Raw genomic sequence first — 27,808 nt, 5'->3', positions numbered from 1 at the left:
GGCTTTTTTTTTTTTTTTTAGGGAATGAATATACTTGCAGCTATTTTCCTGACTTTGTAAATCGAGTTGATTGAGGTTGCTACAAACCATCTCAGAAATGGAGAAGAAATTCTTGTTGAAGGGTTTGTAGGGCTCCTATGCAACTTACCCAGATGCCTTTGTGATTCAAATAAAGGCTTGGTGTGCCTTTCCTTGCTTTTAATATACAGAAATCTAAAGGCTTAGAATTATCTTTAGGAATTTATAAGCTGAACTTTCAAGAGAAGGATGACTAAATCAGTTTGCAGTGCACATTGCTGGGAGCTATCCTGCAACTTGCATTTGCAAAGGCTCGTGTAAGATGATGAAAAGCACAGACTCACTTGGGATTGTATGAGGAATCAAACACCTGCAGAAATGTGGGAGAAGCTACCTGGAATTTCAGAGGTTGGAAGAGGGATGAGTTTTAATGACTGATACATATGTCAAGAGCACACAAATAAACCCTGTGAGTGCAAACCAGTGCATAACCAAGTATCAAAAGAAACTGGGGACTCCCAGTTCTGAATGGCATTATCATGGTAGTAATTAATGTGGTTATTATTAATATATGGAAATAGCTACATTTAATTTGAGCTGTGCACAAAAAGATTTAAAAATTGACTCAGCCTCACAGTGACATAAAACTGTTGAGGCATCAATTCCAAAATTAGTCTGAAAGTCTGAAAACCAGAAGTTCCCCTCGAGATAATTTTGAGGTGTTAATTTCACTAAGATTTCCTCAGAGAGATTTTTGGTATTTGGAAGCAATGTCTAACTTAATTGTGCATTTGCAAAATATGACCAGAATTCTAGAGGAGTATCTTGGCAGAAGTGAATTATATTCAATTTGGGAATATTTATCAACTGAATGACATTTTCATGCAGTTATCAGACAAACTTCTTGCGACATCCAAGGATGCACTGATGTGTGTTCAGGGAAAGCTTTCAGCTTTTTTTAGTGATATGTATCCTGTGCACAGGAGTATCTCAATCACCTCATTCTTTCTGTCACACTGAATGTCACATTTATCTGAAACAGCTGAAAAACTAAACAATATATGGCTGAAGAAAGACTGTTTTCTAAACTCTGAAGTATCAATGAGCAAAAGTAATTCCTAATATTCTTCTAATCGAGGATACAATGATAAACAATATTAATGCCAGTCAAAAAACAGATGACAAAAATGATTCCAAAGAATACTCTCCTTTCACAGCTGTACAAAGGCAGAATTACAAATACACTGTGTAAAGGAGTTGTAAGTATGAAATGATAATGAAAAGTGCTAGAGTTATCAGTCAGAGAAACAACAAATCTCTTTAAGGAAACTGAATCAAGAGTTTCTGAACATCTGCTCTCCATAGCAAAAAAAAAAATTCCAACAGTATAAACCCCTAAATGATTAAAGTATGACCCACTTTGGCATTCAGAATTTTCCAGCAACTAAATACAAAATAGCTTCTGGCCAAATGAGAAGCCTCTGCATTTAGCAGAATCTGCAGGGAACTATTTTTCAGAGGAAAATATTTCTACAGGAGAACGGAAAAAAAAATTTAAGAGGAAACCATAGATTTCAGAGGAACGAGAAGCATTATGTACACAGTTAAAGCTCTCTGTAGCAACTGCTGCATCCTTGAAAAGAAGCTTCAGGATGTTGTGTTTACCTGGGAAGAAGTGAACCCCTCTCCCCTGCCCTGCTGCTCCTCACTTACCGCCCACGTCTTGGTCAGCCTGAAGATGGGAGCGCTCTGGAGGCCTGACACCACTGCCATGAGGGCATGGAGGTTATTCAGCTCATACAGCTTCTGAGGACAAAAAAAAAAAGAGAAAAAACCCAACAATAAACAACATTCCAAGTGCTGTCAATAGTGATCACAGAATAAATAACAATATAAAGATGGAGAAATCTCGCATGGTCTAAAATGAAGTGTTACAGTGAACTGCTGTGCACACAGACCACTTTTATGGCACCTCCTAATTTTTCCTTACTGCATCTCTATAGTTTTGGATTAGACTAACTAGCTGTTTCATAGCCCATGAGAACCCTTAAAAATATCTATATAGACACACATCTTGGGGAATATATTAGAAGTGCCAGAAATTTTCTGACATTCAAACCCAACAAATTCCTTTCATAGCATTCAACAGTATTTTAAAACAGCACACCAGAAAGGACAACCCAGTGGTGAATGATGTAATCATGTCAGTACCTAGAGTTTATGCAATGACCAAGGCTACATCAAAGCACCCAAAAAATATCTTAGCAGGATGAAATCAAGGAGGTAAATTTCAAAAGCCACATCCCTGGAGTACTCCTCTCACTGAAAAGGCCATTTCTGGGGTATGACAACTAACTAGTGGAAAGCAACAACCCAATCTAAATTGAACAGCAAAAATGTTGGGGTAAAAGAATTCCCTTAAAAAGCCCATACAAAACGTGTTTAAGTGCATTTTCTCACACATTTGGAATTTCCCTCCCTTTTCTTTTTCCTTTCCCTCTGTCTCCAAAACTATCCACTGCCTTGACCAAGTAACTATGGGTACTACTGTCATGAAAGCTTAAAAACAGTCTGGAGGAAAATGTTCTTCCTGAAGCTCTTCTGCAATGATGTTCTGATAGCTGTGAGTTCTCAGAGATCCAAACTACACTCATTTTTGGTGCAGTGCACCCAAATTGAGGTTTTAACCCTAACAGAGAGACTTTGCTAAGGAGAAATGATACTCAATCGCAGTATTGCAAATCTTGTTTAATCCATTTGGAATACTCACCAAGGTAGGTTGGGATTCCAGCAAGGAAAAATAAGAAACCCTTCCTATTCAAAAAATGGTGGAAATCCTTTTTCCTATTTGAAACTCAGCTTAACTTCCTGCTTAGGAAGCCTTTCATGAGGCAAAAGGACAACAAAACTAGACCAAAGGAATACTGACTAAATGCTGAACACCAAAGGAGAGCCTCTATTTGGAAGGATGAAAGCCAAAACCCAAGGATGGTTTTCTGGCTAACAGTTTTGGAACAGGGCAACTGATTCTCTCTCCACTTAATACACTGTCAGGAAACTTACAGCCTTTTATGGAACAAAGTCCTCACAAGTATTAGTCAGAAATGCCACTTTTAATGGCACCCCAGCAGCATTTCCACTCTGGGGGCTCAGACCTCCATGATTCCAGCATGCCCTGCTGACAGTGGAAGTTTGCCCACACCTTGTGATGAAGTGCTTGCCTCTCCTCATCCTCTTTTGGGAAGATTCTTCAGTAACCAGTGTAAAGGGTAATCAGTATTTTGTGGGGTGAGGTGGAAAGGGTTGGATGTTTCTCATACACCACAGTCCTTTTATCCGTCCAAGCAGTCCTGCTGAAGTTTGTCCCTCCACTTACACAAGAACTCTTTTTCCTCCCACACACATCCCAAGCAAGGTAATAAAGTTCACTGTCCCAAAGGACAGTGGAGCTGATCAGAAATGAAAAGAAGGGCTTTCCCAGCTGCTGCCAGCAGTGAAACAGGAGTCATCACCAACCAGGACAGTCTGGGAACTTCAGGGAACTGTTAGGTCTAATTACCTCATGCATTAGGCGGTGTAGGTGAGATACCATTTAAGCTATACAGTAGGTTGCCAGCACAAGGAATCACTGTGGAGTGGATTTACAGCTCCTCTAAAGGTAATTAGTGTGACCCCTGGCACCAAGCTGCTTTGATAATAGCTCTGGATAACAGAAACTCCTTCCAACTGCCCCCACTGCAGTAACTTCATGTCAGCAGCTGCATGTAAGCAAAGCCAAGGTAGCAAGCACAGAAATAAATGAACTGATATAAAAACACCCCATACAGAGCTGCTTGCTTTTGTAACTGTGATTTTTACAGCTGACAGGTAAGCAAAGCTCAATTACCTGATTGTTAGAGCACATAACTGCCTCCAAGCCAGCAGCATTCCTGCAGCCACTGCACTGCAGTGCACTGGTGAGGTCAGGCATGCTCAGGGTGCTGTGCCCAAAGCTGAGCCTGTAACACCCAGCACTGCCCAGTCCCATCCCAGTATGAACCAGCCCTGAGCCCAGCTGGCTTCCCACATCTGTTCTGCACCATGGCCACACAGAGCTGGACCTCTCCCTCCTCTGCAGGGACATGGATCGTGAAGCCAATTCTTTTATGTTTGTATTTCAAACAAAACCACAAGAACTGACTTTTAAAAATACATGAGATGAAGATACATTAACTCACCAGATATCAAAGGATGTCTAAGAGAGATCATTAACACTTTATGACCACAGCATGATTATTGAGCAGAGCCTGTGCTATCCTACAAAATTAGCTCTTGCTTTGCCCAAAGTTGAGAGTCAAATCCCCCAGGAGTAAAATATTGGTTCATTAAAAAAGGGCTTGTCAAGACAGGGAATGCACCTGAATACAAAATGAATTAATTAACAAATATTTTACATCTTTTTTTTGCAGGTGACCTGGGGTGGTCACAGCAGTCAGTTATAGTAAAAGGCAGCCACCATCTGACAGCAGAAACTTGAAAAACATCCCCTTTTTCTCACTACTGTGAAGAAATTTCACTCTCTTTGAAGGGCTATATGTCACTCCAGATTTGCTGACCCTTTTCTTATGAATGTCTGTCCAAAAGGCTTTAGGAAAGCCTAAGAGCTCCAAAATGTCTTCTGAATCAAAGTCTATTTTTCAAACCACATTTTTAAAGTTGATATTATTTGAGTAGAGATAAAAGATCCTTTCCTTCCAATGGCAAAAGCAAACAAACCATTTTTCTTCTGACTAAAGCTGCTGAAACTGACTGTACACTTTGTAACAACATAGGAGCCAAACAGTTACAGATGTCAACAGAAACAACCACAGATAAGTCAGGTATTAGGTATTTCCCCATGGATATTTCTGAACTGACCAAACTGGGTAGAAAACCTTTGATCATGGTGAATCCCACGTCCCCTTCGCAATACAAATTCTTACCTTTGCAGTTTTGATGTAGTGGCTCAAAACCTCAGCTCGTATTTTTAAAGTCTGTGCATGCAGAATCTCTCTAACAACCCAGAAGCTTACCTAAAATGTAGAAAAAAAAGCCTTTTAAAAATACAGAGTTTCAACACTATGCTTTTAAAAGTCTTATTTATTTTTATGGAAGTATGGTCTATGGAAACAGACTTAAGTTCAGGGTAAGATTGAGGGTGAGATCACACACAAAGCAAATGGCAAAACACTCAAACTTTGAACAGTGCTCTCCCAGGAAAATAAAATCATGAAGAAATGTCATGAAAAGGCTATAAAATGAAGGAATATAAACACTAACACTGAATCATATTCACCAGCTTGCTTTCCCACAACATAAATGCTGAATTACATGAATTGAGCAGCTTCAACTACAGTTCACTGACATTTCCAACACATCGAACAAAAATTAACCCTGAACAAAATTAGAATGCAAGGTAGGAAGCTCTGCCATAACCCAGCTTCTAGTTTATACTCTTATTTCTAGCTATGCCAATTACCTGCTGATGTACAGCACAGTATCATACTTTTGGTTAAACTCTCCAGGACTGACTTCACTCCTGTGTAAGATCCATGCTAAATTCAGTATAAAGAACGGCTGCTGCATTTCATACTTACATGAATATCTCATAAAGGCTGTACTCTAAAAGTGTTTGATAATATGTCTAAACTCCACTGTTTTCTCTTCTCTGCTCCCTGTCACTCTCTGCCCTCACAAAGAATGATAAAAATTAAACACTGTAATAAATCAGTAGTAAAGAATTAGCAAAGCGTAACAAATGCTGCAGCTTTTATTCATGTATTTGCTACAAGTTGGAAAAAAATTAATTATCATCAAGATACAGCATGACTGGTATTTACAAAATTACTGAAAACAGCGTATGAAGAAATTTACTACAAGTTTACTCATACATGAAAACCTTTCAACATGTCATGTTGCTTTGATTTTTAAGTGATGCTGAACTACTTCTTGTAAACTAACACTGAGTATGTCTTTAGGTTCCTGGCCCAAATCTCAATTAGAAAAATGAAATATCCTGTTCCACTTTGTTCAGTACAATAGCTCCTAAGACAGAAGAGCACAAAGAAGATCCACACCTCCAAAATGATTACATTTGCAGCGAAGCTACAGGGATCTGATGAAAACTGGGATGTTAAATCACAACAGCTCTTTGGAACTGAGAAATGGAAGAATGACAAGAAAACCCACAAAAAATCCCCACAAACATCTTGCATAAGAATCACTTCCCTTTGGTCTGTTTGTCTAAGATTGTATTAGCCAGGAAAGAATTAACCAGAGAGCTCAGGTTTCTATTTCCTTTCATTTTTCTTCATTTTCTTTCCTCTTTTGATTTTTTGCAAAGCAAAATATCTCTTCACAAACAAAAAGTGGTTCCAATTGATTTTAAAAAATATCAATATGTTGCCATGTTCAAAAATAGCAAAGTTTTGAAACCACTGTTTAAAGTTAAAAGGAGAAAATATGGAAAATCGTCTCATTTTTAAGGGTACATCATCAAATTGTAATAATCTGAAAGTCATAGTGACAGTAGTTGTATTTAATGATTGATATTGCCATTCCCTTTGTTTAGTTAGAGAATAATTTTCCTTTAAGGACAGGGCTCCAAGTGCTGAGACAATCTCAGGGGTAGTGAGAGTAAAAAAGAATTTAAATTCTTGCACCTTCTTCATTGTTTAGAAAACAAAAATACATGGACTGTTGCCAGGTCTTCTCCAGTATTTTCTTTAATTAAATATTCTGAAGGTGTCCTTACTGAGTCCTGCCAGGAGCAGGGATTTGCATTCAGTGATCCTTATGGGCCCCTTCCAACTTGAGATATTCTACGACCCTATCAAATACAGAAGTACTGAATACATAAAATATTTGGCAGTACTTCAAAATTTTGTCTTAAAAAGCTTGACCTTAGTTTGGTGCTCTGCTGTAGTTACACAGCTTGAGAAAAAGAACTTTCTTTCCCTGACTGATCAATGAGTTTTTTAAGGAGATGCTTTCCCACTGAAGATCAAGGAAATTTAAATTTTTAACACAGATTTCTGTATGATAAAAAATCAGGTGAGTACAACACACACAGCACTACACCTTACGATCCCAAATCTCTTTGATTTGAAGTTCAGAGAGTGCTGAAGTAACAGGAGAATGCCTGTGATGGCCAGACTGTGACACGCTTGCTCAGAACACAGAGCAACACTCCAGCATTTCCATCAGGACAAAAATCCCCTGACTTCCTCTGTCTGTCCTGACTTCTGTGGAAGTTCCCTGGCATCACAGAGACACAAACACTCTTGTTTGCCCAAGGAAGCTTGGTTTCTGTCCCAGTCCCAGGCAGACCTCAGTTCAACACTCCCAAGCTCTTGCAGGAAAAGAAAAAATACCCAAACAAACCAGAACAAATTTCCTTCAAAGCTTAGAGCCCTCCAGTCCCTTGAGTGACAGAGCAGGCAGGAGATACAGAACCAAACACACTTAATCACTTCCACCTCAACCACTTCCAGTCCTCTCTGATGTGTTTTTACTGACACAAACACTGGGGTTTGGCTGGTCATGTCTATTAACTGGTATCTTTAGACAGCACCATAACCTAATACATTGCACATATTGAAAAAGCAACAATTTAAATAAATACTTTTGTTTCATTCTTTACATAAATAATACGTATTTGTTCCATCTAGTCCTGTCTTGCTACATTTAGATGTTATTATACCAACATTAATCAGTAACATGACTGCCAGCATTTGGGTATCAATACTTCTGATACAAGTTCAAGACATATAATTGACATATAATTGTACATTTATATTCTTGACATATAATTGTATATTTATATTCTTCCCTATTAAGGTCAACTGAGAATAACAGGCTTAACTTTGAACATATCTGTAGTTGAATCACATCTTAAGATTTTTAAATTATCCCATGTTTGCTCTATCTGAAATACCAATTCTGTTCTACTGGTGTTTTTAAGATCATAGTCATTGCTTCCAAAACTATCTTTCCTTTCTGTGCTAATCAAAAAATAGGGAAATTCAAGAATATTCCTTTAATAGTTTCTAGATTTTTCTTTCATATATCTTCCATTCATACTAACCACTCCACTCCTTAATTTCCAATAATCCCAGTTAAATCCACTGCAATTCAGCCACACTACAATATTCAAGAAAAAGTTCTTCATACAATGTTTGCATTTGGGTTAAAAAAGGATGCAAAAAAACCGTGAAAAACACCTATAAATACAGTCAGTAAAACAAAAAATTTTCCTTTGGCAAGTGGGATCTCTTCCTTTCAAATTGTGCCAATATACTGAATCTAGCTGACAAGTTTCTCTAATATTTTAAGCTCTCTGGCAGCACAGTTCCACTCCCATTTAAACAAAAACCTCAAGAAAGAGGTTTTCAGTTTTCAGTTGAGGGATTCATAACCAAGAGACCAATAGTGACCTTTTCACAGTTACCTTCAAATAATTGTTTATTTGAAACAAATGATAAAAGTTTATTTTCAAAAGGTAAGACAATGATTTAGTAAGTGGACTTGGCAGTTGTGCACTCTGACAGATTTACCAGTAACAGCAAGTCTGCAACTCACTTTCAGAAGAAAGCTGAAAATGAGAGATCAGAGTTTAGGGAAAAAAAAAAGATTCTTCCCTCCTCACTAAATATAAATTAATGCAAAACTAGAAAACTAGCACATTAAGTTACATATCTTAAAAAAAATTAATATTAGATATGTAGATCTATATGGAGTACCACTCAACAATGAATTCTCCAAGAACAGGAGAGTCCTGGCATGGAAGGATTCCGCTAATTTCTGTTGCCTGAACTCAATCTGTTTTCACAGGCACATCCAATTATCCCATAACTAATGCTGGAACTGCCTGACTTCATCCTCAGTGGAATGTAATCAACTGCACAGAATCATCACTGCTTCCAAAATGCTACCTGCACATCACTTTGCTGTGCAGCAGCTGTTAGTAATTTCATATTCTCTTTATTTAAGAAGTGAGAGCTGTTCATGGTTTTCCTTTGGCAAGCTGGGGGTAAAAAGAGAAGAGACAGATGCATAATGCTTAATTTAGCCCCAGTGAAATTTCAAAGGTTAGCAAAATTTTGCTGACATGTATCCCTGCCTGACAAGGCCACAAGTCCCTGTGACTTTGCTGATTATTTGTTTTAGGACTAAGCATTAGAACACCCCAGGTAAGTGGAGCAGAAACAATATCTGTCCTTTTCCCTCTCTAGTCCTATGCTGAGGGCTTCCTTGATGCCAGAACAAAGGCTGATATAAACATCATGGAAGTCCTTATTCCATGATAAGGTTTCCTCTCCTTCCTTCTGGCTACTGAGCATATTTTACCAATTCTTTAGTATGTCTGAAGCTGACTTCAGGCAGTTCCTGCAGTTCTTCAGTAGAGCACATAACAACAATTGAGAAGTGAAATCCTTGATGAGTTACACTGCCTCACGTGGTTTTTACCACAAAAACATTCCACAATATTCAGCAAAACTAAACATTTCATTGAAGAGTCGATTTCCATGAATAAGCAAGGCAGCAAATGTTGGAATCTGTGAGATTAGTGTCAAAATCACGAATGTTTTTATAGCAGCCTATAGATTCTAACAGGAGCAACTTCAAAAGCTAGATCAGGAAAATTTCAACTAAATGCAGAACAGCAGCAACAACAACAAAAAACAACAATAACAAAAAAAACCTCACCAAAACAAACAAACAAAACCCCACCAAAAAACCAAACCAAACCAAACCAAAAACCAAAACAAAACAAAAAAACCCCATGAAATAATCCCAAAATCTTGATCGAACCTCTCAGGATCTCAAGAGATGATACAGTCACAGAAAGTTCGCAGTGTAACATTCTCTTTTCAGCCCAGTGCAGAATCAGGCAAGTGTCCAAAACCCAATGCCAGACAAGCATTTCAGTCAGTAGGTTAAGAAATATTCTGTGTTATCAGTGAAGAGTAGTAGGATTTGATCATATCCTCAATGAGAGCAATCATGAAAAGTGAGAAAGTACACAAGAATTGATAGGAAAAAAGCCTTGAAAATTTCAGAGGTTTGGTGTGAGTTTCAGATGATTAGCAAAGATCTCTGTAAGTCTGAGACTGGGTACAGAGGTTAATTCTGCAAGACAGCTTGTATGTTTGAGACATCATTAAACATTTACAAGATGAGAGATGAGAGTAATAGAATTACTTCATCTGAAAGAGAAAATATGGCATTACTTAGAAAGAGCATCACAGTTTTGAGACATGATTGGGTAACTCCACAGCTGGACTCCTCCAGCTTTAATTGTGGAGAAAGGGAGAATTCTGTTCTCCTTTTAATAGTTGATTTTGTTGAGTAAAAAGAAATTGTTGAAATTGTTGAGTAAAAAACCCATAAATCTCAAATATACTACCTAAAAATTATGTGAAATAGAGAGTTAAAGAACAATTTTTTTTACAGAAGTATTGTTTGGAATCTTTAAAAGTTTGCCTAGAATCACCTTAAAAAGGTACCTATGCTGACAAGAGGCTTCTATTTCTAGGGACAAAAATATCTATGTGAAGCATAAGACACTCAACTAACACAGAAGGAAATTACATCTAATTACAAGTCCAGAAATCCTGTATGGCAAGCCTTTAACCTGTAATTGTGATTCTGTCTTCATATAAAAGACAGCCAGCAGTTCTGGGGAAAATGGGCACTTTTCATCGATTGCTGCTATTTAAAACAGAATATTTCTTCAACACTGGTTTGGTCTTTCTGCATGTCCTATAGATAAAGTATTTGCTAAAAGGAGTTCCTTAAGTTGTCAAGTAATCAGCTGTGATCCAAAATAAAAGTGATGTGCCAGAACACTTAATCCCACAGACTTTCTCAAATGTGTACATGTAATAATGCTGGAAGAAAATAACTCACATGATTGAATCTTCTGGTGAAAGCAACAGCATTTGGTGCAGAACTGTATTTCTCTTTTTTATTCCAGCCACAGCTTGCCAGCTCCTGGGAGAACAAGGATGAAAATTCACTTTAATTTAGTGCATAACACATGTTCAGAGACACAGGCATATAGAGACACAAATCTTGTAAGTTTTAAACCAACAGAGCAACAACACATTGAAGTAATACAGTTACACTTGTTCTGATTCCTTCTGAAAACTGAGATTCCACAAGTGTAATTTCTGAATTGTGTTGAGTTACTGATTATTACAATTCATCTTTTGCTGAATTAGAGCTTTCCTAATTTTGTTACCACAGAGATCCTGCTTCAAACATGAATCTGAGCTAGAGAGCCAAATGTCCTTTTGTTTTTAATCACTTTCTGAAGATATTTATAGAGATGATACACCTAGTTAACTCAATCTAAGACATGTTTTTAACTTGGCATGTTGCATTAAAGAAATACCAAAAAAATGTCATCATTTGCAATGACAATAAAAGAAACACTATTTTCAGTTTTCCCTTCCAAAGGAGCCTATTTTGGGAAACTACATCATCTTGTTATTTACCATCGCTTAATTTCAACAAAGAAGTTTTCATTAAAACTTTAAATAACTAAATGTATCAAAATGAGCTCTTCCATTTGTATATAACAGCACATGAATAGATGCAGAGACATTCAGCACACAACCTGTTCCACAGTGCTACCAAGAAAAGAATCAAAATAGACACAGCTTAATTATTCACGTGGCATAATAGCAAAGTACAGCCCTTCCTTTTCACTTATTCATGTCTTCCTTCCACATCATCCACTCTGAAGTGCTCTCAGTTTTATTACCATGCTGAAAACTCCTCACTGAAGCCAGATTCACACTACACATCCAGCTATCACATAACTTAGATAAGCTGACTCAACATGTAACCAGTAATGGTGCCATTTAAGACAGATTTTAAAAGAATTTGGTACTGGATAGTCTAATTTTTTTTTTTGACTTTTTAAAATCAGAAACTTCTTATCATCTTTCTAACCCATGACCCAAATCTACTAAAGAATCTCGTGCCAGTTAAGAGTGTCCCTGAATTCTTCCACTTGAAGTTTGTGCGCTGGTATTTGTTAGAGAAGACCCAGAGATTCTTGGCCAGGCACTGGAAAGAATGCAGAATTTATGGCTTTGTATTTAGGGCTATTCCTTCAAATTTCACTAGAAAGTTGTGCCACCTAAATCTACCCTGGAAGATGTGGCATGTTCAGCACAGGAAAGCACATGTCCCTGTCCTCACACCTCCACTTCAATGAGTATGCATGAGACACCCACACAGCCCTGAATTACTCCTGCTCCAAAGGGAGAGCAGGCTACTGGAGAAGGGAGCCATTCAAGAGACTCTTGATTAAATTCTCCATCCCTCAGCATCTCTAGTTTCCACTGGAATCACAGCTCTGCACTCGGAGGAACACAAGGGAATTCATTCACAGGCATCTTATAACCCTTCCTTAACAGCAGGAAAAAATTAGTTGTCACCTCAGGTTCAGGGAAAATATGTGAATTTCTTACAAATTCAGGCCATGTCCTTAATTTGCAATTCTCACCACAGAGTGAAAAACTGATAATGATTCTAGGCAGAAGATCCCCATTGCCCTGGCCCTGTACATCTAAGGGCCCACAGGGCACAGACATCAATGGCAACAGATTTGAGAATACTGCAAAATAAAAGATCCTGCTCCTGCCTGGGAAGACACACATCCAAAGCTTTTTCCAGAGGTGTATGAGGCACAGTCACACAGGCACTCAGGACCTGTGCCACCCCTTCTGATTCTTCAACAGCCTAGGGTGACATCCACACCACTGTCCAGGGGCAGACAGAGGAGAGGCACAGAGCTTTGGGAGTTCCAAAAGCATTTCCCCCTCCCTTTAAGAAGTGTAGGAAATATTTCATCTTACTTGCAAGACCCCTCTCCCTTGGGCAGCCAACTTCCTTTTCTCTCATCTCCAAACTAGAAGAAGAGTGGTTTCCCTTTGCCTGCCAGGTTTCCCAGATGAGCACCTGACATTTCTGCCTCAGGGGACCCCTACTCAGAACCCTCTTGCCCCTTGTGTGACCTCTCTGCCCTTGGCACTGCCCCAAGATGCCACCTGCAGAAGAGCAGCCACCAAGGTGTTTGCACTCCCTGGGTCTGGCCTGGAGCAGTCCCATACAGTCCCAACAAGGACACATCTGACTGCACTCATGATGGCAATGAAACACTCACACCACACTAGAATGGAGAAACCACTCTTATCCTTCTATAAAAATACTCACTGCTCTGCTAAATAGGCTGTGCTGCCGACTTCTTACTTACTCTATTTCTTGATCTTCCTCTAGGATTCTACCTTTTCCACCAGAAGTTTCAAACCTGAAGTATTCCCCAGGATTATTTCCTTAGTCTGCCAGTCAGCTCAGGAGCAGGAGCTACATCACTACAACCACCAATTTCTTACTTAATGTGGTACATTTAAACTGATCTGAAAAACTGAAAGACATAGGATCAAGAATACAAAAACTGAACTTTCTCTGTAACTCATTCTGGTTTTTATTCCCTTTTGAATACACAGCATTTTAATTTCCTTAACAAAATACTGTGGGAACATTTAAATTATAACCTGTACTACACAGCAGAGAGCGAGATCGTGTTTCTCACAAAAACCTTTATTTAGGTCAAAGGGAAAGTTTCAAAAAGAGGAGAGAAGAAGCAAGGATTAATAGTGGAACCATTCTATAATTTCAGAGTGAGCAGAGATTAAGAATATTCAGTAAGTGAATGTTTTTTCACTGCCTAGTCTGGTGAAGCAGAGGGGATGAAGAGGTTAAAGACAATAACGCAGCAGAGATTTTCAATATGAACACATGGGCAAATAATTTTGGATGACATACTAAAACATGTAAAGCAAGTAATCATATTTTCCAAAAAAAGCAAGCTGATGTGTTCTGCAAGGGGTCATGTGGCTGTTATTTAATGTTAACACAACTACCAGCAGCACAGCCAAGCAAGTCTAGGTCTCCCTTCTTTTACAGTAAAGCAGACCTTTACAGTCACTGCTCTCTAGAAAGCCACAACCACTACAAGAGAGAGAACAAAAACCAAAATACCACTCACCATTCCCAGGGAAGAGAAGGAAATCTTATGACTGACTGGGAGAACTCTGTAATTTTTTTTCCCCCTTAAAATTAAAATGCAAATTGGATGCTTTCATACAGATAGATGTTTATGTCAGAGAGGTGTGTTCTTTATAATCTTTATTTTCTTATACTGCAGCCCATTAACTATTAATTAACAAACAACCAGTAATTCCTTCTCTTTCTCAGAAGCAACTTGCAGGTGTTTTTAATGAAGAAGAAAGTGGTTTCCAGAACCCAGGAGTGATACAGCCTGCACACAGCTCAGGCAGACAATTGTGTCCCTAAAGATTATCTCACCATGGTAATGGTTCAAGTCCCTGCTTCTGGCTCACCCCCAATGTCAAGGGATCCACCACTTCCCTTAATCCCAGACTCTGTGGGCAACACTGAGCTGCCAGTCTGTTTTTCCACCAAACATGACATGGTGAATTGTAGTGGGCAGTGTGCAGGAACTTGAGCACATGTGTGAAACCACAATATTGCTAAGAAAATTGAATATAAACAGAAATAATTCTATTTACTTGCTTTAGATGGAGGCAAAAGGCTGCTGAAGTATTTAAGTGTGCTGTGAGCATGTTCATTGATTTTGATACTAAAACAAAAACTATTACATATTGCTTTGGAAAGTGTTCTAAGGCTCTGTTTTTTGTTAAGATAATCAAGATGAAATTCTGGTATTGCTTTTTATTTAAAAAATCCTACCTGTAATAATTTAATAAATATTTTAACACAACGAGGAAGGTGCAACACAATAATTTAAAACATATTAAAAGAATACTGCTCACACAGCCTAAAGATGAAAATTAATCTCCAGCAATTTAAAAAATAAAGCATCTCTAAGTACATCTTTCAGAAACCTTATTCGAGAAAATAAATGAACACACATTAAAGGCTAAAAAATTTGATTCAGATACCATTCTACAATTTGGGAAGGGAGATTCACAGCCTGTGTAACAAAGATTTGCTGATGAATTACAAATTGCAATAAACACCCTGTTTTTAAACCACAGCACACTGGGGAAAAACATTGCTCATCATCTCCCACCATGCACACTGATGAGAGCTGTGAAATTCAGTATTACTATCTAGAATGAAAAACCCCAAGTCTATCAATGCCTTTCAGTCACTCACTGAACATTCAGTTTAGGAGCCCTTTCATACAGGTGAAATCAGCTCAATGGTGTTTTGTTTTCTAATTACAAACTCCACCATGCTTGAGTGCATGTGCCAAGGGATGGATAAAGATCTACAAGTTGAATCAAGACATGGATATGGCACAGGCTGGTAGAAACTTGAAGGAAGCTCAGAAATCTACACCACTTCATTAACCTGCTGTCAAGATGCCTTGAGGTAAACTAAGCCTTCCACACCTGATATTTCCTTCTGCAAACCAAGAGAAAAGCAATTTAATTGTATTTAGCCTTTTCTGATGTGAGAGCTGATCTCTACAGCCCTTTTCCTCAGGTGAACACAGTTTAAGAGACCCATCAGCCATCCTTCCTCATGGCTATTTCCTAGTGAAGGCATCACACCAATTTTTCTTATTAATTTTTTCTTATTCTTATGAGATTTTTTATAAATAATTACTTTGCAGGTATATCTGCCTACACTCTCATATTTTCTCTGAAAAGCCTTGGAGTGCCTCTTATTGGCAAAATATGTTTATTCTGATCTTCCAATAGGATCTCTCTTTTTTTAAAGCTCTTCTCCAAAGCTTTAAAGCATTTTGCCCTTTTATTTGACTCTTCTAAATGTTTTTCTCATATGTATTCTGTGCACTACTTTTGCTAATGTTAAGTACTGCTGTGATGTAAGTTCAAAACAGATCAAATGGAAAACTCTCTGAAGGATTAAACCAACAAAAAAACTCCAAAAACCCAAACCAACAAACTAAGAAATGAACCAAAAATCACACACAGATCCACAAGTGCTGGGAAATATCTTGTGGAAATACTATGAAAGCTGAATCATCTTCAAGTACAGATCAAACAGCAGCCTTCAAAAAAATTCTCAGCTAACACAAATGATGAAATCAATAATCACAGCCAAGAGATTGAGCTGGTTTCTCCACTTCAAGCAAAATATTCTTCAGCAGTCACAAGAGTGACATAACAAACCTGCTGCCGGTGAAATAGTTTGTGATGGACTGAAGTGACTGATGACCTGAGAAAGACTTCCACAGCACTGATAAAATGCACAACAATCTGAAAAATAAACCCTGAAAGTGCAAAACAATGCCCACAGGAAAATGCTGATGGTACAGAAATGAGGAAAAACAAATTCATCATTTATTATAGTCACTGTGAAGCTGCTGAAATGAGCTCAAGTCAGCTACAATCTGAAAGGAATATGGCATTACATAAAAACAAATGAGAGAACACAAATCATCCATGTATTATCCCAACAGATCACACACATCTCGACTGCCACTACAACCACTTTCATTTTGCCAAAGGAGAAGTGAAGCAGTTATGGAAACAAGGGACAGGATGAAGTATTAAAACACATATCAGTAGCTGAAACCTAAAACATTATAATCAGAATTATCAAATCAGGATGTTTGTCATTCAGAAACACTAAATCCCACATGCTTCATCTCCAGCACAAGCTGAATTAAATACCAATATCAGTCCCCAAACAGGCTATTAGTTCCAGATATTTTTCTGTTAAAAAACCATCTGCTTCAGAAATATATGAAGTGGGACAAAAATTAAGATTTACAGACATACACTTGGCAATTCCAGATTTTATACTCTGGCATCACTTTCCTTATTTAAACTGAAAAACAAAGCTAAGGAAATACTTACCTCTGGCTGAATTGCTTTAAATACAGGCACATCCATTAGTGTTATTTGACCCTGGAATAAAAATTTCAAGAAAACATAAGTTAAGATCAAAATTAGCCTTGCATTCCATTTAGGTGCTGTGCTGCTTAAGAATTACATTTGTTCTGTTTCCTTTTCTTTTTGGCTTTCATTTGATACCTAAGTTCAGCTTCTGCTACAGGGTCATCCTGCAAAACCAAAGAAAAATGTGCTCCCAGCTTTACATGCACAAATAATGAACAAATTATGAGAAATTATCCTCAGGAGCATACATAGGCAAGTAAAAGCTTGAACTCAGAAACAGAATATAAAAGCCTCCCCAGAAAGACAAGGACCTGACTGCAGTTGCTCAAGGGTAGCTTCTCTCCAAACTCTGAGTGTTAGCCCAGCTACACAGCTCTACTGAAACATCCCTACAACTTTTCAATCAATTCTTGAACCATATTTGAGTAACAAAGCAAAGCAATTGTTCAGTTGCTCAGCAACAGTTAAAATTCAACACAGTCATCTCTTTTCCAGCAAGGCAGAGTCAATAAGTGCATTTTCATTCTGGGATGTTTGCTTAGCTTTGAAAAGAGTAAAGTCAAAGACCAGGTTTTGCATTTTGACATATATTCCCCAAGCCTTACTTTAAGTTTATTAATCCTGCACATTTTAGGATTGCTGACAGCCTATACATCTAGAAAAAAAAGACCATTTCTTTCAAAGGTAGCTCAGAAAGGCCAGTGCCATCCAAGTTAGATATCACAAGTTCTCTTTAAATAATGAATCCAGGGACCTTGTTCTGTTCCCTCAGCTGTCAGCTGCATGGCTTTATTCCTATTTCCTTGAAAACAGCAGTGCCCCATATATACACTCCAAGGTACACACTGACAGCTTTGTGACTCTCACAAATTGCAGCTGCCACTGGATGCCACCGTGGATGGTGGAACAGCTCCTCAGAGAAAGCCAGCCTTGCAGGAAAATTTTAACTGGGATGCTCTAGGTGAAAGTCAGCAAGTACAGAGATGAGGCAAGATTTTGTGTTTTGCAAAGACAACCCAATCTGTATTTGGTAGCACATCTTGACCTCTAAATGTATTTTTAGATAGGAATTCTGACAACAATAAACATTAAAAAATTTATATTAAAAATTTATTATTATAAAATTATGTTGCTATGATTATAAAATTTGTCTGTAATCAACACCCTGACACAATCATCTGGTATTTTGCAGTACAACACCAGAGAAGTAACAAGCCCTCTACATGTTTCACTTTTACACACTCTCTTTCCTGGCCTCTGCTGTAGACACCCCCATGTGGGGCTGGAATGTCGATGTGCTGCAGGGCAGGAAATCTCTGCAGAGGGATCTGGACAGGTTGGATCAATGAGGGTCAATAAAGCCAAGAGCTGGGTCCTGCCCTTGGATCACAACCCCAGGCACAGCTACAGCCTGTGAAGAGAGTGGCAGGAAAGGGAGGAACCCAGTCCTGGAACAGCAGCCACAGAACTCCACCTCCAGTCCCCCATTAGTGTGTTCAGTTTATCAAGCTTCCTCAGAAATGTGTTATTTTTGGTCAATATGTGGCTGAGTGGGTGCATCATTATGCTTCTCAGTAAAGCAAATTAATAGCAAAATTGGTTGGGTTTGGGAAGATGAAATGAAAAGAATGGGCAGTTCAATAAAATTCAAGTAGAAGGCACATTAAAAGATCCTTACAAAAGACACGGGCATTTCAATAGTTTTTAACATTTCACTGCAAATCCTCCTCACTGAAACAAGACTGCAATCACAGCACAATAAAAAAAGCCAGGAAACTGATTATTTGTTCACACTGAAGAGAAAAGACTTAAAAATAAATGTTGTCTTTCTTGCTAGCCCTCCAGAATCCATTCTTTTCATCAGCCTGGACTGCCTTAGCTAAATTGACTTGCTTCACTAGTGACTCTTAAACAAATTATTACTTTAAGAAAGGATCAATATAAAATACTTATGAAACAAAAAGTATTATTAGAACTTCACACCAGAATTCATATATAAAAATAAATGCATACATTTTAAACAGGAATATTAAAAAGGACATTTTAACACCGAAAAAACACACAAGTGTCAGTGTTCAGGATTAGTGGTCATTATTAAAAATATTTGAAATTGCTATTAAGTACATTACAGTATTTTACAAGTCTGACAAAAAAACCTCTGGAGCTTTTAACATAGAAACCTCCTTCTTCTAGCACCATGTTGATATTAGGCTGATGGGGTTTTTTCCTTGCTTGGTTGACACATTTTTGCTTTTATTAAAACCTTAAGTAACACTGTATCACAGAAGCACTAGTTCAAGAAACACCCCTTATTGCAGTCCCTTTCTTAGAGAGCTCGAAATTTCCATTACGAGTTCCCAGGGCTTAGTAAATTGCTCATAATTCAAAGGAACCAAGGCACTGAGAGCTGAATATCTAAGCTGATTGCTAAAAAGCTATTTGAGTTTGTAGATATGACAATAACTCACATTAGAGTCTAAAACTACATTTAACAAAACAGATTTTTTGAAACATTAACTTGCTCATATTTATAAGTCTATATTTATAAGTCTAATGACTGAATTTTTATTCTTTTAAAACGTGCTCGCTCACTGCTAAGTAAGTAAATAAAGCAGACTGAAAGGCTGGCAGTCTAATTAATAGCACTTGAAAGCTTCAAAAATAATTTCTGAGTTTTATGTTATGTGGCATTGCTCAGCCCTAACAGCAACAAAAAACTTCTGCCTTGACCATCTCAAGGGGAATCTGAACCCCAATAAACAAAGCCCCTAGTTTGGTTTCCGCAAGTGAGAAGGATACAATGCACTAACTTTTCTCACTCCAGCTCCTTAACCCAGCCAATACAAATTCTTGGAGAGCTTCCCTCTCCCAAATGTGGTTTAATGCTTTAATATTCAAACCAAAAATTATAAGTGTTCAAATCAACTTGTTACATAAAGCATGCCAACCATAACTTCTCTGGTTTTGGAGCTGCCAGCTGCACAGATTTAAAAAAAATAAAAATAATTACATGTGCAATACAAAATTGTGAACTTGTCCTTACTTATAATTTAAATAAGTATTCTGATTATGCAGAGATAGGGAAACATGGTATTTTCTCTCTTTCCAGAAGTGATATTTCTACCAAGTTCATTTAGATAATAAAAGTATTTCATCATTGTACAGGGTCAGCTGAATGGAGGTTTTGAGATTTCTGTTTGCCCTAGATCCTAGATAACAGCTCTAGAATAAAAGTATAAAATGTATGTTTTTAATATATCACAATTATATTTCCCAATTCTCAACCACTTGAACAGCTGTACAAGGCAAAATCATCTTTTAAAAGTGGTGCATGGTAATTTTCCAATTAACACAGTGAAATGGCTGCTGGAAGACACCTCCCCACCCCTCCACAGCCACAGGAGTTCTGCATGTATAGAAAAGACCTTGCCTGGGGAGCCTCCAACAGCCAAGTGTAAAAATATTTTAGCTCTCATGGGTGTTGAGAAGTTGGACTTGTTAACAATTAAGTACTTCAAAATACTAAAATTATTACCACACAGCTTCATATAAAGAGGTTTTACCCCTCTCTCGGGGCGGTCTGCCGGGTCAGAAATTTTATATTCAAACAACTCAGAACTACATTTCTGTGTGCTGCTTCTTTGAGGAATATGAAGAAGCTTAATGAAATAAAATTCAAGAATATTTCCTGATTCTCTCTCTTTTCTATGAGGACACATGGATTATCCTCCTTTCACAAAAATCTATAACTTAAGAACTTCTAGTTCCAGTTAAGACCACTGCATAAAGCTCTTCTCCACATTCCTATATGAAAGTTCTCACTGGACCTGAGCCATATTCCCACTTTTTTAGTCCTCCTCAAGCATGAACTCTTTCTATCAGGCCACTTGCTGTATGTACTCTAAGTTTTCCTGCCATGTACCTACCCTAAGGACAGGGCACTTCCCCCACTGCTCCCTCCCAGACAGAAAATCCTCAGTCTAAAGAGAAATTCAGTTTCTGTTTGAAATTTAAAAAGTCAAACATCTGCACTCCGGTCATTGAAGAATACTGCAATCACCTGATTTTACTTGAAGCCATGTTGGTTGAAGCAGCACTTCATAAATTGTTCCTTAATCTGAATTTCTAGAAGGAATTATATTTAAGCCTTCCAACTTGGCTTAGTGTTGTCTCTCTAGGCTGCCAGGATATTTTCCTCACTGAAAAAATAGCTAAGCCTCTGTTAAGCACAGCATCAGTAGGAGAATAATTCTGCTGTCCAGAATGAACACCAGGGGATTCCAGTTCCTGTGTTGAAGCTCTACTTGTTTTCTCACAAAGTCCACTCCAAAACTTTCATCATTAAGAGTTCCTCCACATGCTGTAATTAAGTTGCTTCTTCTTGCTCTCATTGGCAACATATTTAATATTCTTCTGTGAAGTAAAGCTAGCAGGATGTAGATAACCTGATATTTCACTGTCACAAGAACTCTTCCTGGTTTCATTGAAACCATTTTAAAATAAACTCTATTTTCACATTGTTTCCAAAATAAGCAGTATTTTCTTCCAACAACCATTTGACAAAGCTTCTCGAGAATTAAAAAGAAAGAAATACACATAGATTTTAGCATAAGCTTACTCCATAGCACTTCCAGGGACTAGGGCAAAGAATAAAGAATCCTTCTTAGATAAGTAGGTGGAAAAAAAGCAATGGATTTATACAGCTGTGCTTCCCTTAATTCTACCTCAAATATTTACACCACCGTGGCTAAGTTGAAGTATAAAATGGAAAAGTGAGTCAAAAAGTAATAAACAGTCTAATAATTAAACAGTTGCTGTCTAAGGAATAAGAATTTACTGTAAAGCAAAAAATAAATATTTCCTCAACCTGAGGTTGGCCAGCACCTTAATTTGGAGCTCATGTCCCCAAGCATTCTCCTTCTTTCCTTCAGCTTCACCAGCCTCCCCTTCCCACTGCCACTGCACCACTAACAGATCCCTCCCCCACAAATTGTGCCCTGTGTGCTCAAAACCACACTTCTCCCTGGGATGAAAATGGGGAGCATTCACTGCGACCACGCCGACCCTGGACACACCACGGCCCCCCCAGCAGGGCCAGACACCACTGGGCAAGGCTGGCACCAGCCTGGCTGTGGCTTCCAGCCCAGCAATAAAGAACTGAGCAGTGACCAGCCTAAAAGCAGGGCTTTAAATCAGAGATGGTCTCCTTCCTAGTTCCATCTACAAAGCTGGCCATTGAATCCTTAAATGTGTCCTACTTTGTCAGGACCCAGGACATCCCTCTGGCTGTCCTGAGCAGCCAAGATCCCTGCCAGGGGGCTCAGAGACCCTGGCACAGAGCCCAAGATTCCTGTGGTTTTGATCATGACCCGTGGAGCAAGTTACCAACCTTAGATGAAGATCTGCAAGCCGTGACAAATTAAGTAGAATGATAGTGAATTTATCACAAGGTGAAAAAGTAGATTTTGGGGTTTTTAGAATGGGGATTCAGAGGGGCAAGATGGAGGGATCTGGGCATGTCCTGCCTTTCTCCTTCTTCTTCTTGGTCTCCATCTTCTGCTGTGATGTTGGCACTTTTGGATTGGTTTAGAGTAGAAGCTCACTGTCTAACATAGGTGATAGGTATTGGAAAGTTATTGTAAACATTGTACACGTAGTTTTCAGTATAAAGACGTAACACCACCCCGGGGGCAGGCAGAGTGCCTGGAACTGTCCTGCTGGATGGACCTCGGCAGGGCAGGAGAAAGAATTTTATAGATAAGATACAATAAACAACCTTGAGACCGAGAAATGAAGAGCCCTGGCTCCTTCTTCAAGTGCCAGGCTGGGAAAAGAGACTTTCTAACTTTTCTTGGGGTCACACTGACCAGCTAGAGATCCCGACACTACTTCATACTTATTGAATGGGATTCTTCTTCCCCGAAATCTATGCAACACTCAGGTATTCAATACATCCCCTGGAAGCTCTCTCTGTGAGCTGCAAGGTGATAAAGCAAACCATAAATTTGCAACAGCAGCAGCAGGGCCTGAAGATCTCACCGATTTCTGTAACTCAGCCCTTTCTAAAGCAGCCTTCAATCATGGGAAGAATTAAAACCACCCAGCTGCTAACAAGGTTATAACTGACTCTTACACCTCGATTACAACAAGAATTTCCATTACTGTTCCAACTGGCCCCCTTCAACGGCTGGAAGACTTTTGCTTATGAGACAAAGGACCATTACATGAAACAGCACTCCTCCTGTGTACTCAGGACAGTGTTAGATGACTGCCAAAGGGGAGAATATGGAAATAAAATCACCAAAAATATCTGCACTCAGGTTTCTCTTTGGCTTGGTAGCAGCTTCTTGAAAATACAGGATTATAACCTTTTGTTGTCCAACTCGTCTCTTACCCACTAAACGACTAAACAGAGAGAGTTTTGAAATGATAATGATGTCTTTGAGACAGTGGGAACTGAAAATACATCTGTGTCTCTCATTGGCACTGAAATCACTAGCATGGATCTTATTTCCAGCGTATCTCAAACTTCATTATCTTTCAGATTTTTGTTCTTCTTCCTCCGACATAACTGTATATCTCCCATGTGTGCACAGGGATCTGTTCTGATCAAAACAGATCACACAAGGTACAGGATGGGACCTCACAATGCCTGTGTTGACTTGATCCTGATCAGTGAACTCTCACCTTTACACTACCTCTGTTCAGGAACTCTTTTCCACTGGAGCCAAGGCTTCCTAACCATTATTTAGACAGCTGCCTAACTACCTCTTGTGCAGCAACTTACTTTTATTGCTGTTTTACTGGTTTTTTCATGTTATCTTTCCTGTCAATCAAAAGCTACTTAGGTAGCCCACAAATTATTTCATCAGTTTACCACTTCAAAATAAATTACATTATTTTAAACAGTATTCACTCTGCTGTCACAGAGACACATCTGCAGCCTGCACTGCATCCATTCTGTAAGAGATATCAATAAATGAGAAACTTTCTCATACTTTGAAAAAGCAACTGGCAGCATATCCATGTCCTACCCAAGAGGTACTATCCACCACCAGGAAACCTCACACACTTTTACATCCTCATAAGTCTGGCCCTACTGCATCACTCTGGTGGTCTTCACATCCATGCTGAAACCCAGATGAAGATTTTACACCTCTCTGTTATAGCAGAACTAAACCCAGGAAGGGTAAGGAAGTGGCCAAGAAAATAAAAACAAGGGTCAAAGATACTTTTCCTCCAGGGTACCTAAGTTTTTGGCAAATTTACTTATTTCTACAACCTTCGGCAAGAATGATCAGAAAAAGACAGTATTCAAAGCAAAAAGGTGCTACTGGAAAAGCAGATACATGCCTGGGGAAACAAATATTAACAAAGAAGTGCAGCTGTGTAAAGAAACACTCAAAAAGAAATGAAATCAATTATTTCCTTGCCAAAGGACTAAATACTGATGATTTTGTTCAATTGTTCAGAATTCTACACGCAAGATGTTTCGTATTGATTTACAATAAATCAAACCTGGTATGAAGAACTAGACACTTTAAAAGGAAACAAGTTAAAAGCAAAAATGTTTCTTCTGAGGAACTAAGAAAACAGCAAAATTATACTTAGTAATATAAACCAAAAATACAGGCACAGCTTCATAACTGTAATGTGAAATGTTTAATTAAAAGATTCCTGTTGGTGAGTAGAACTCTACCCACTTTGAGGCATAACATGAAAACAGGAAAAACACTGGATTTGGATACAGATTTTTTCCTAACCAAGATTTCTTAAGTGGGTAACATTTTGAACACACGGAGTCAAAGGTTGCTGCATTTGAGAGAAGAAGGATTAGATGGTGGAGCACAAGAATTATGAAATGTGATTCTATGACAAGGCACTTCTGTATATTCTGCTGTCCAAGGGAGTGACAGCAGCTCCACAGAGACTGACTGATCTATTCTGCTGCCCAACAGCATCTACCACTGGTAAATAGTAGAGCCATTCAACAAACTTATTCTGGCCTGAATGCATAATTCCACTGGAATTCATGTCCCTAGCCCCAGATTTCCTAAGTTAGATTTACTTTATGTACAGGAATCATAAGATAGAACTGGAAGGACAGCCAGCCCCAAAAAATATCTTGCCATGGAAAGTGGGTGATGCATGGCCCAGCTGTTCCTGACAACAGTGCAAGGAAGAGGCCCAAACCACATGACTTGAGCCTCAGTCAGGAATAAATCCCATAATTAATTATGAGCCTTAGCCAAGAATTTAAGTACCACTTCATAATCCAGCTGCTTTAAATTTTCAGTGTTCTCATTAAAACCAATTGTGCCATTAATAATTAACTGAAATAGTTATTAACAATTACAAACCAGACCAAACTAAATGGGAATATTTTGTGACATGTATCAATATCAATATCAATAATCTCCCCAGGACAACTCCTCATGAATCTCATCACTTGAATTGGAAATACATTAAGAGCTTAGCAATCTTTATAGCAACATACTTGAATCACTTAGAGGGACCATCTGTTGTCCTCACCTCCACAGGGAGTAAAAACAAAACAAAACAAAACAATCACCCAACGTTTTGGTTAAACATCTCATTATTCTTGCAGCCAAAAGAAGAAAACTAGAAAAGCTTCCTAGAGCAAGAACTAGCAGAGTTAAGCATTAAAATAGCTCCAGAGAAAAACCCAAGTACAGATCAAGTATAGCCTTGCAACTAAAATATGCATGTCAGAATTAAATTGCATCACATAAATGAAGAATCTTTGGTCTGTGCTACATATAACAGTATGAAAAATACTTGGACAGCAGAGCCCAAAAAGATCACTTAATTTCCATTCAAATTTCAAACAGAATGGAGACAATGAAGAACTAAAGAACAGGATGATAGAAATTAGGCAAAAAAGGTGCAGCAATAGAGAAGCGCAGGAGAAGCTGCAAAGGAGAGTCACACACAAAGTAACTGGAATTCCTGGACTTGCTTACCGCATATTCCTCTGGTGTGACCTTTAGAACATCAAATACCACTGCATCAAAGCTCTTCTTCAGTTCAGCTGAACCCTTGTCACTCAAGGACTCGGAGCTGCTACTCTTCTGCAGAAACAAAAAAACACTGAGGATGTTTTGGACCCATCCTCTTCTATTTGTCTTCTCTTTTTTACACTCCCAAAAGCAAAATTTCTGTCCAAACGCCATTGTTCACATAATTTTTCTATTGGGTAAATTATCAATTCAAATTCAGTCACAGAACAGACTTCTTCCTGATGTGGACTGCAAAAAATCAGACCCTCAAAGTGACATCTGGGTTTCTGTGGATTTCCTTCTAGCTGAAGGAGGGCAGGGTTAGATTAGATATTAGAAAGAAATTCTTTGTTGTGAGGGTGGGCAGGCCCTGGCACAGGGTGCCCAGAGGAGTTGTGGCTGCCCCTGGATCCCTGGCAGTGTCCAAGGCCAGGCTGGACAGGGCTTGGAGCACCCTGGGATAGTGGAAGGTGTCCCTGCCCATGGTAGGGGGTGGCACTGCATGGGTTTACCATCCCTTCCTATCCCAATAATTCCATGCTTTCAAGGAATTCCTCTAAACACAATAGTTATATTTCAATGCACAATTAAATTCCAATTTTATTGACAGGAAAGGTAATAACAGCAACTATATCAACAAAAGCAATACAGTTAACATTGAATTTTAAACAGAAAAAATATCACAAAGATAAGGAAAAAGGGTCTGCCCCATGGAAATAGTTATCAATTCTCTTCCTCTTTCTCTTAAAAACAAGGAAGCTTACAAAAATTACACTGATTTACATGTGTTCCTGTTGAAGAGATTTAGCAGAAGGAATTTTAATTTTGTTTTTAAATTACAGTAATTCACATTTGCAAAAGAATACTAGATCCTGGGATATCATTCTATGAACATTTATCTACAAAACAAAGATTTTGCTTCCCTGCAAAATACAAATATGGCTCAAAAAATAAACACTTCATATTGGCTTCAAATGTTTCATATACAGTTTTCACATTAAAGCAATACACCTGTGTTATGAGCAATCACTTCCTCTAGCACAGAGATGCAGAGCTACATTCTATTTATTCATTCCTGAAGCTGTGTCAGGGGAAGTTAGGCTTGGTTATCAGGAAAAGGTTCTCCCCCAGAGGGTGCTGGGCACTGCCCAGGCTGCCCAGGGAATGGGCACAGCCCCGAGGCTGCCAGAGCTCCAGGAGGGGTTGGACACCACTCCCAGGGATGCCCAGGGTGGGACTGTTGGGGTGGCCAGCACAATCAAGGCCCTTTGTGACAGCCTGTGCCATTTCACTGCTCATGTTGCAAGCTTTCAAGGCTGTGGACATGGGTCCTTGAGAAGTCAGCCAGCTGAAATAAACTCATGTCCATTTTCAAGCACTTTTGTTACAAGGACACATTATAAAGAAAATGCTTATTTAATAGTGACGTCCACTTTTAATTAGATTCTGATATTACAATCTCTCTGAAAAATCTGCCTTTGAAAACACCAACAAAAGCTCCAAACCAGACATGCATTTTCAGTAACCAGTATGCTTACAAAAACATTTCAGTTACAAGTCCTCTTTCCTACTTCTTAGTCAAGATAGGAAAAAAAAATGCCACTTGCTTAAAGTAAATTTATGTAATTTTGCCAAAATATATTTTACTCAATTTTATGAGACATCACATAAACATTCAAGATTATTTTGCTGAGTAAAAAGGTTGCTTTCCTCCAAGAAAATTTTTCAGGTGCATGCCAAAAAACAGTCAATGATTTATGAAGCAATTACAACAGGAGTACAAGAATCTATATAAAAACAAACAACAGTCTTGGA

The 27,808-nt window shown here is 38.5% G+C and overlaps 1 protein-coding gene across 4 annotated transcripts in view; it reads right to left on the bottom strand.

The window, feature by feature from the left end:
* Nucleotides 1–27,808, bottom strand: part of RALGPS2 (Ral GEF with PH domain and SH3 binding motif 2) — a 115,719-nt gene that overhangs the window by 63,842 nt on the left and 24,069 nt on the right. For all 4 annotated transcript variants that reach the window (XM_030953759.1, XM_030953763.1, XM_030953760.1 and 1 more), the window contains exons 3-7: nt 25,958–26,065; nt 16,932–16,982; nt 10,948–11,031; nt 4,980–5,069; nt 1,732–1,824 (exon numbers count right to left, since the gene is read on the bottom strand). In XM_030953759.1, the coding sequence (XP_030809619.1) occupies nt 1,732–1,824; nt 4,980–5,069; nt 10,948–11,031; nt 16,932–16,982; nt 25,958–26,065 (426 nt within the window). The remainder of the gene's footprint in view (nt 1–1,731; nt 1,825–4,979; nt 5,070–10,947; nt 11,032–16,931; nt 16,983–25,957; nt 26,066–27,808) is intronic.

Source organism: Camarhynchus parvulus, chromosome 8 (assembly GCF_901933205.1).
Source record: "Camarhynchus parvulus chromosome 8, STF_HiC, whole genome shotgun sequence".
NCBI classification, from domain to species: domain Eukaryota; kingdom Metazoa; phylum Chordata; class Aves; order Passeriformes; family Thraupidae; genus Camarhynchus; species Camarhynchus parvulus.
This window is presented reverse-complemented; position numbering and strand designations above follow the sequence as displayed.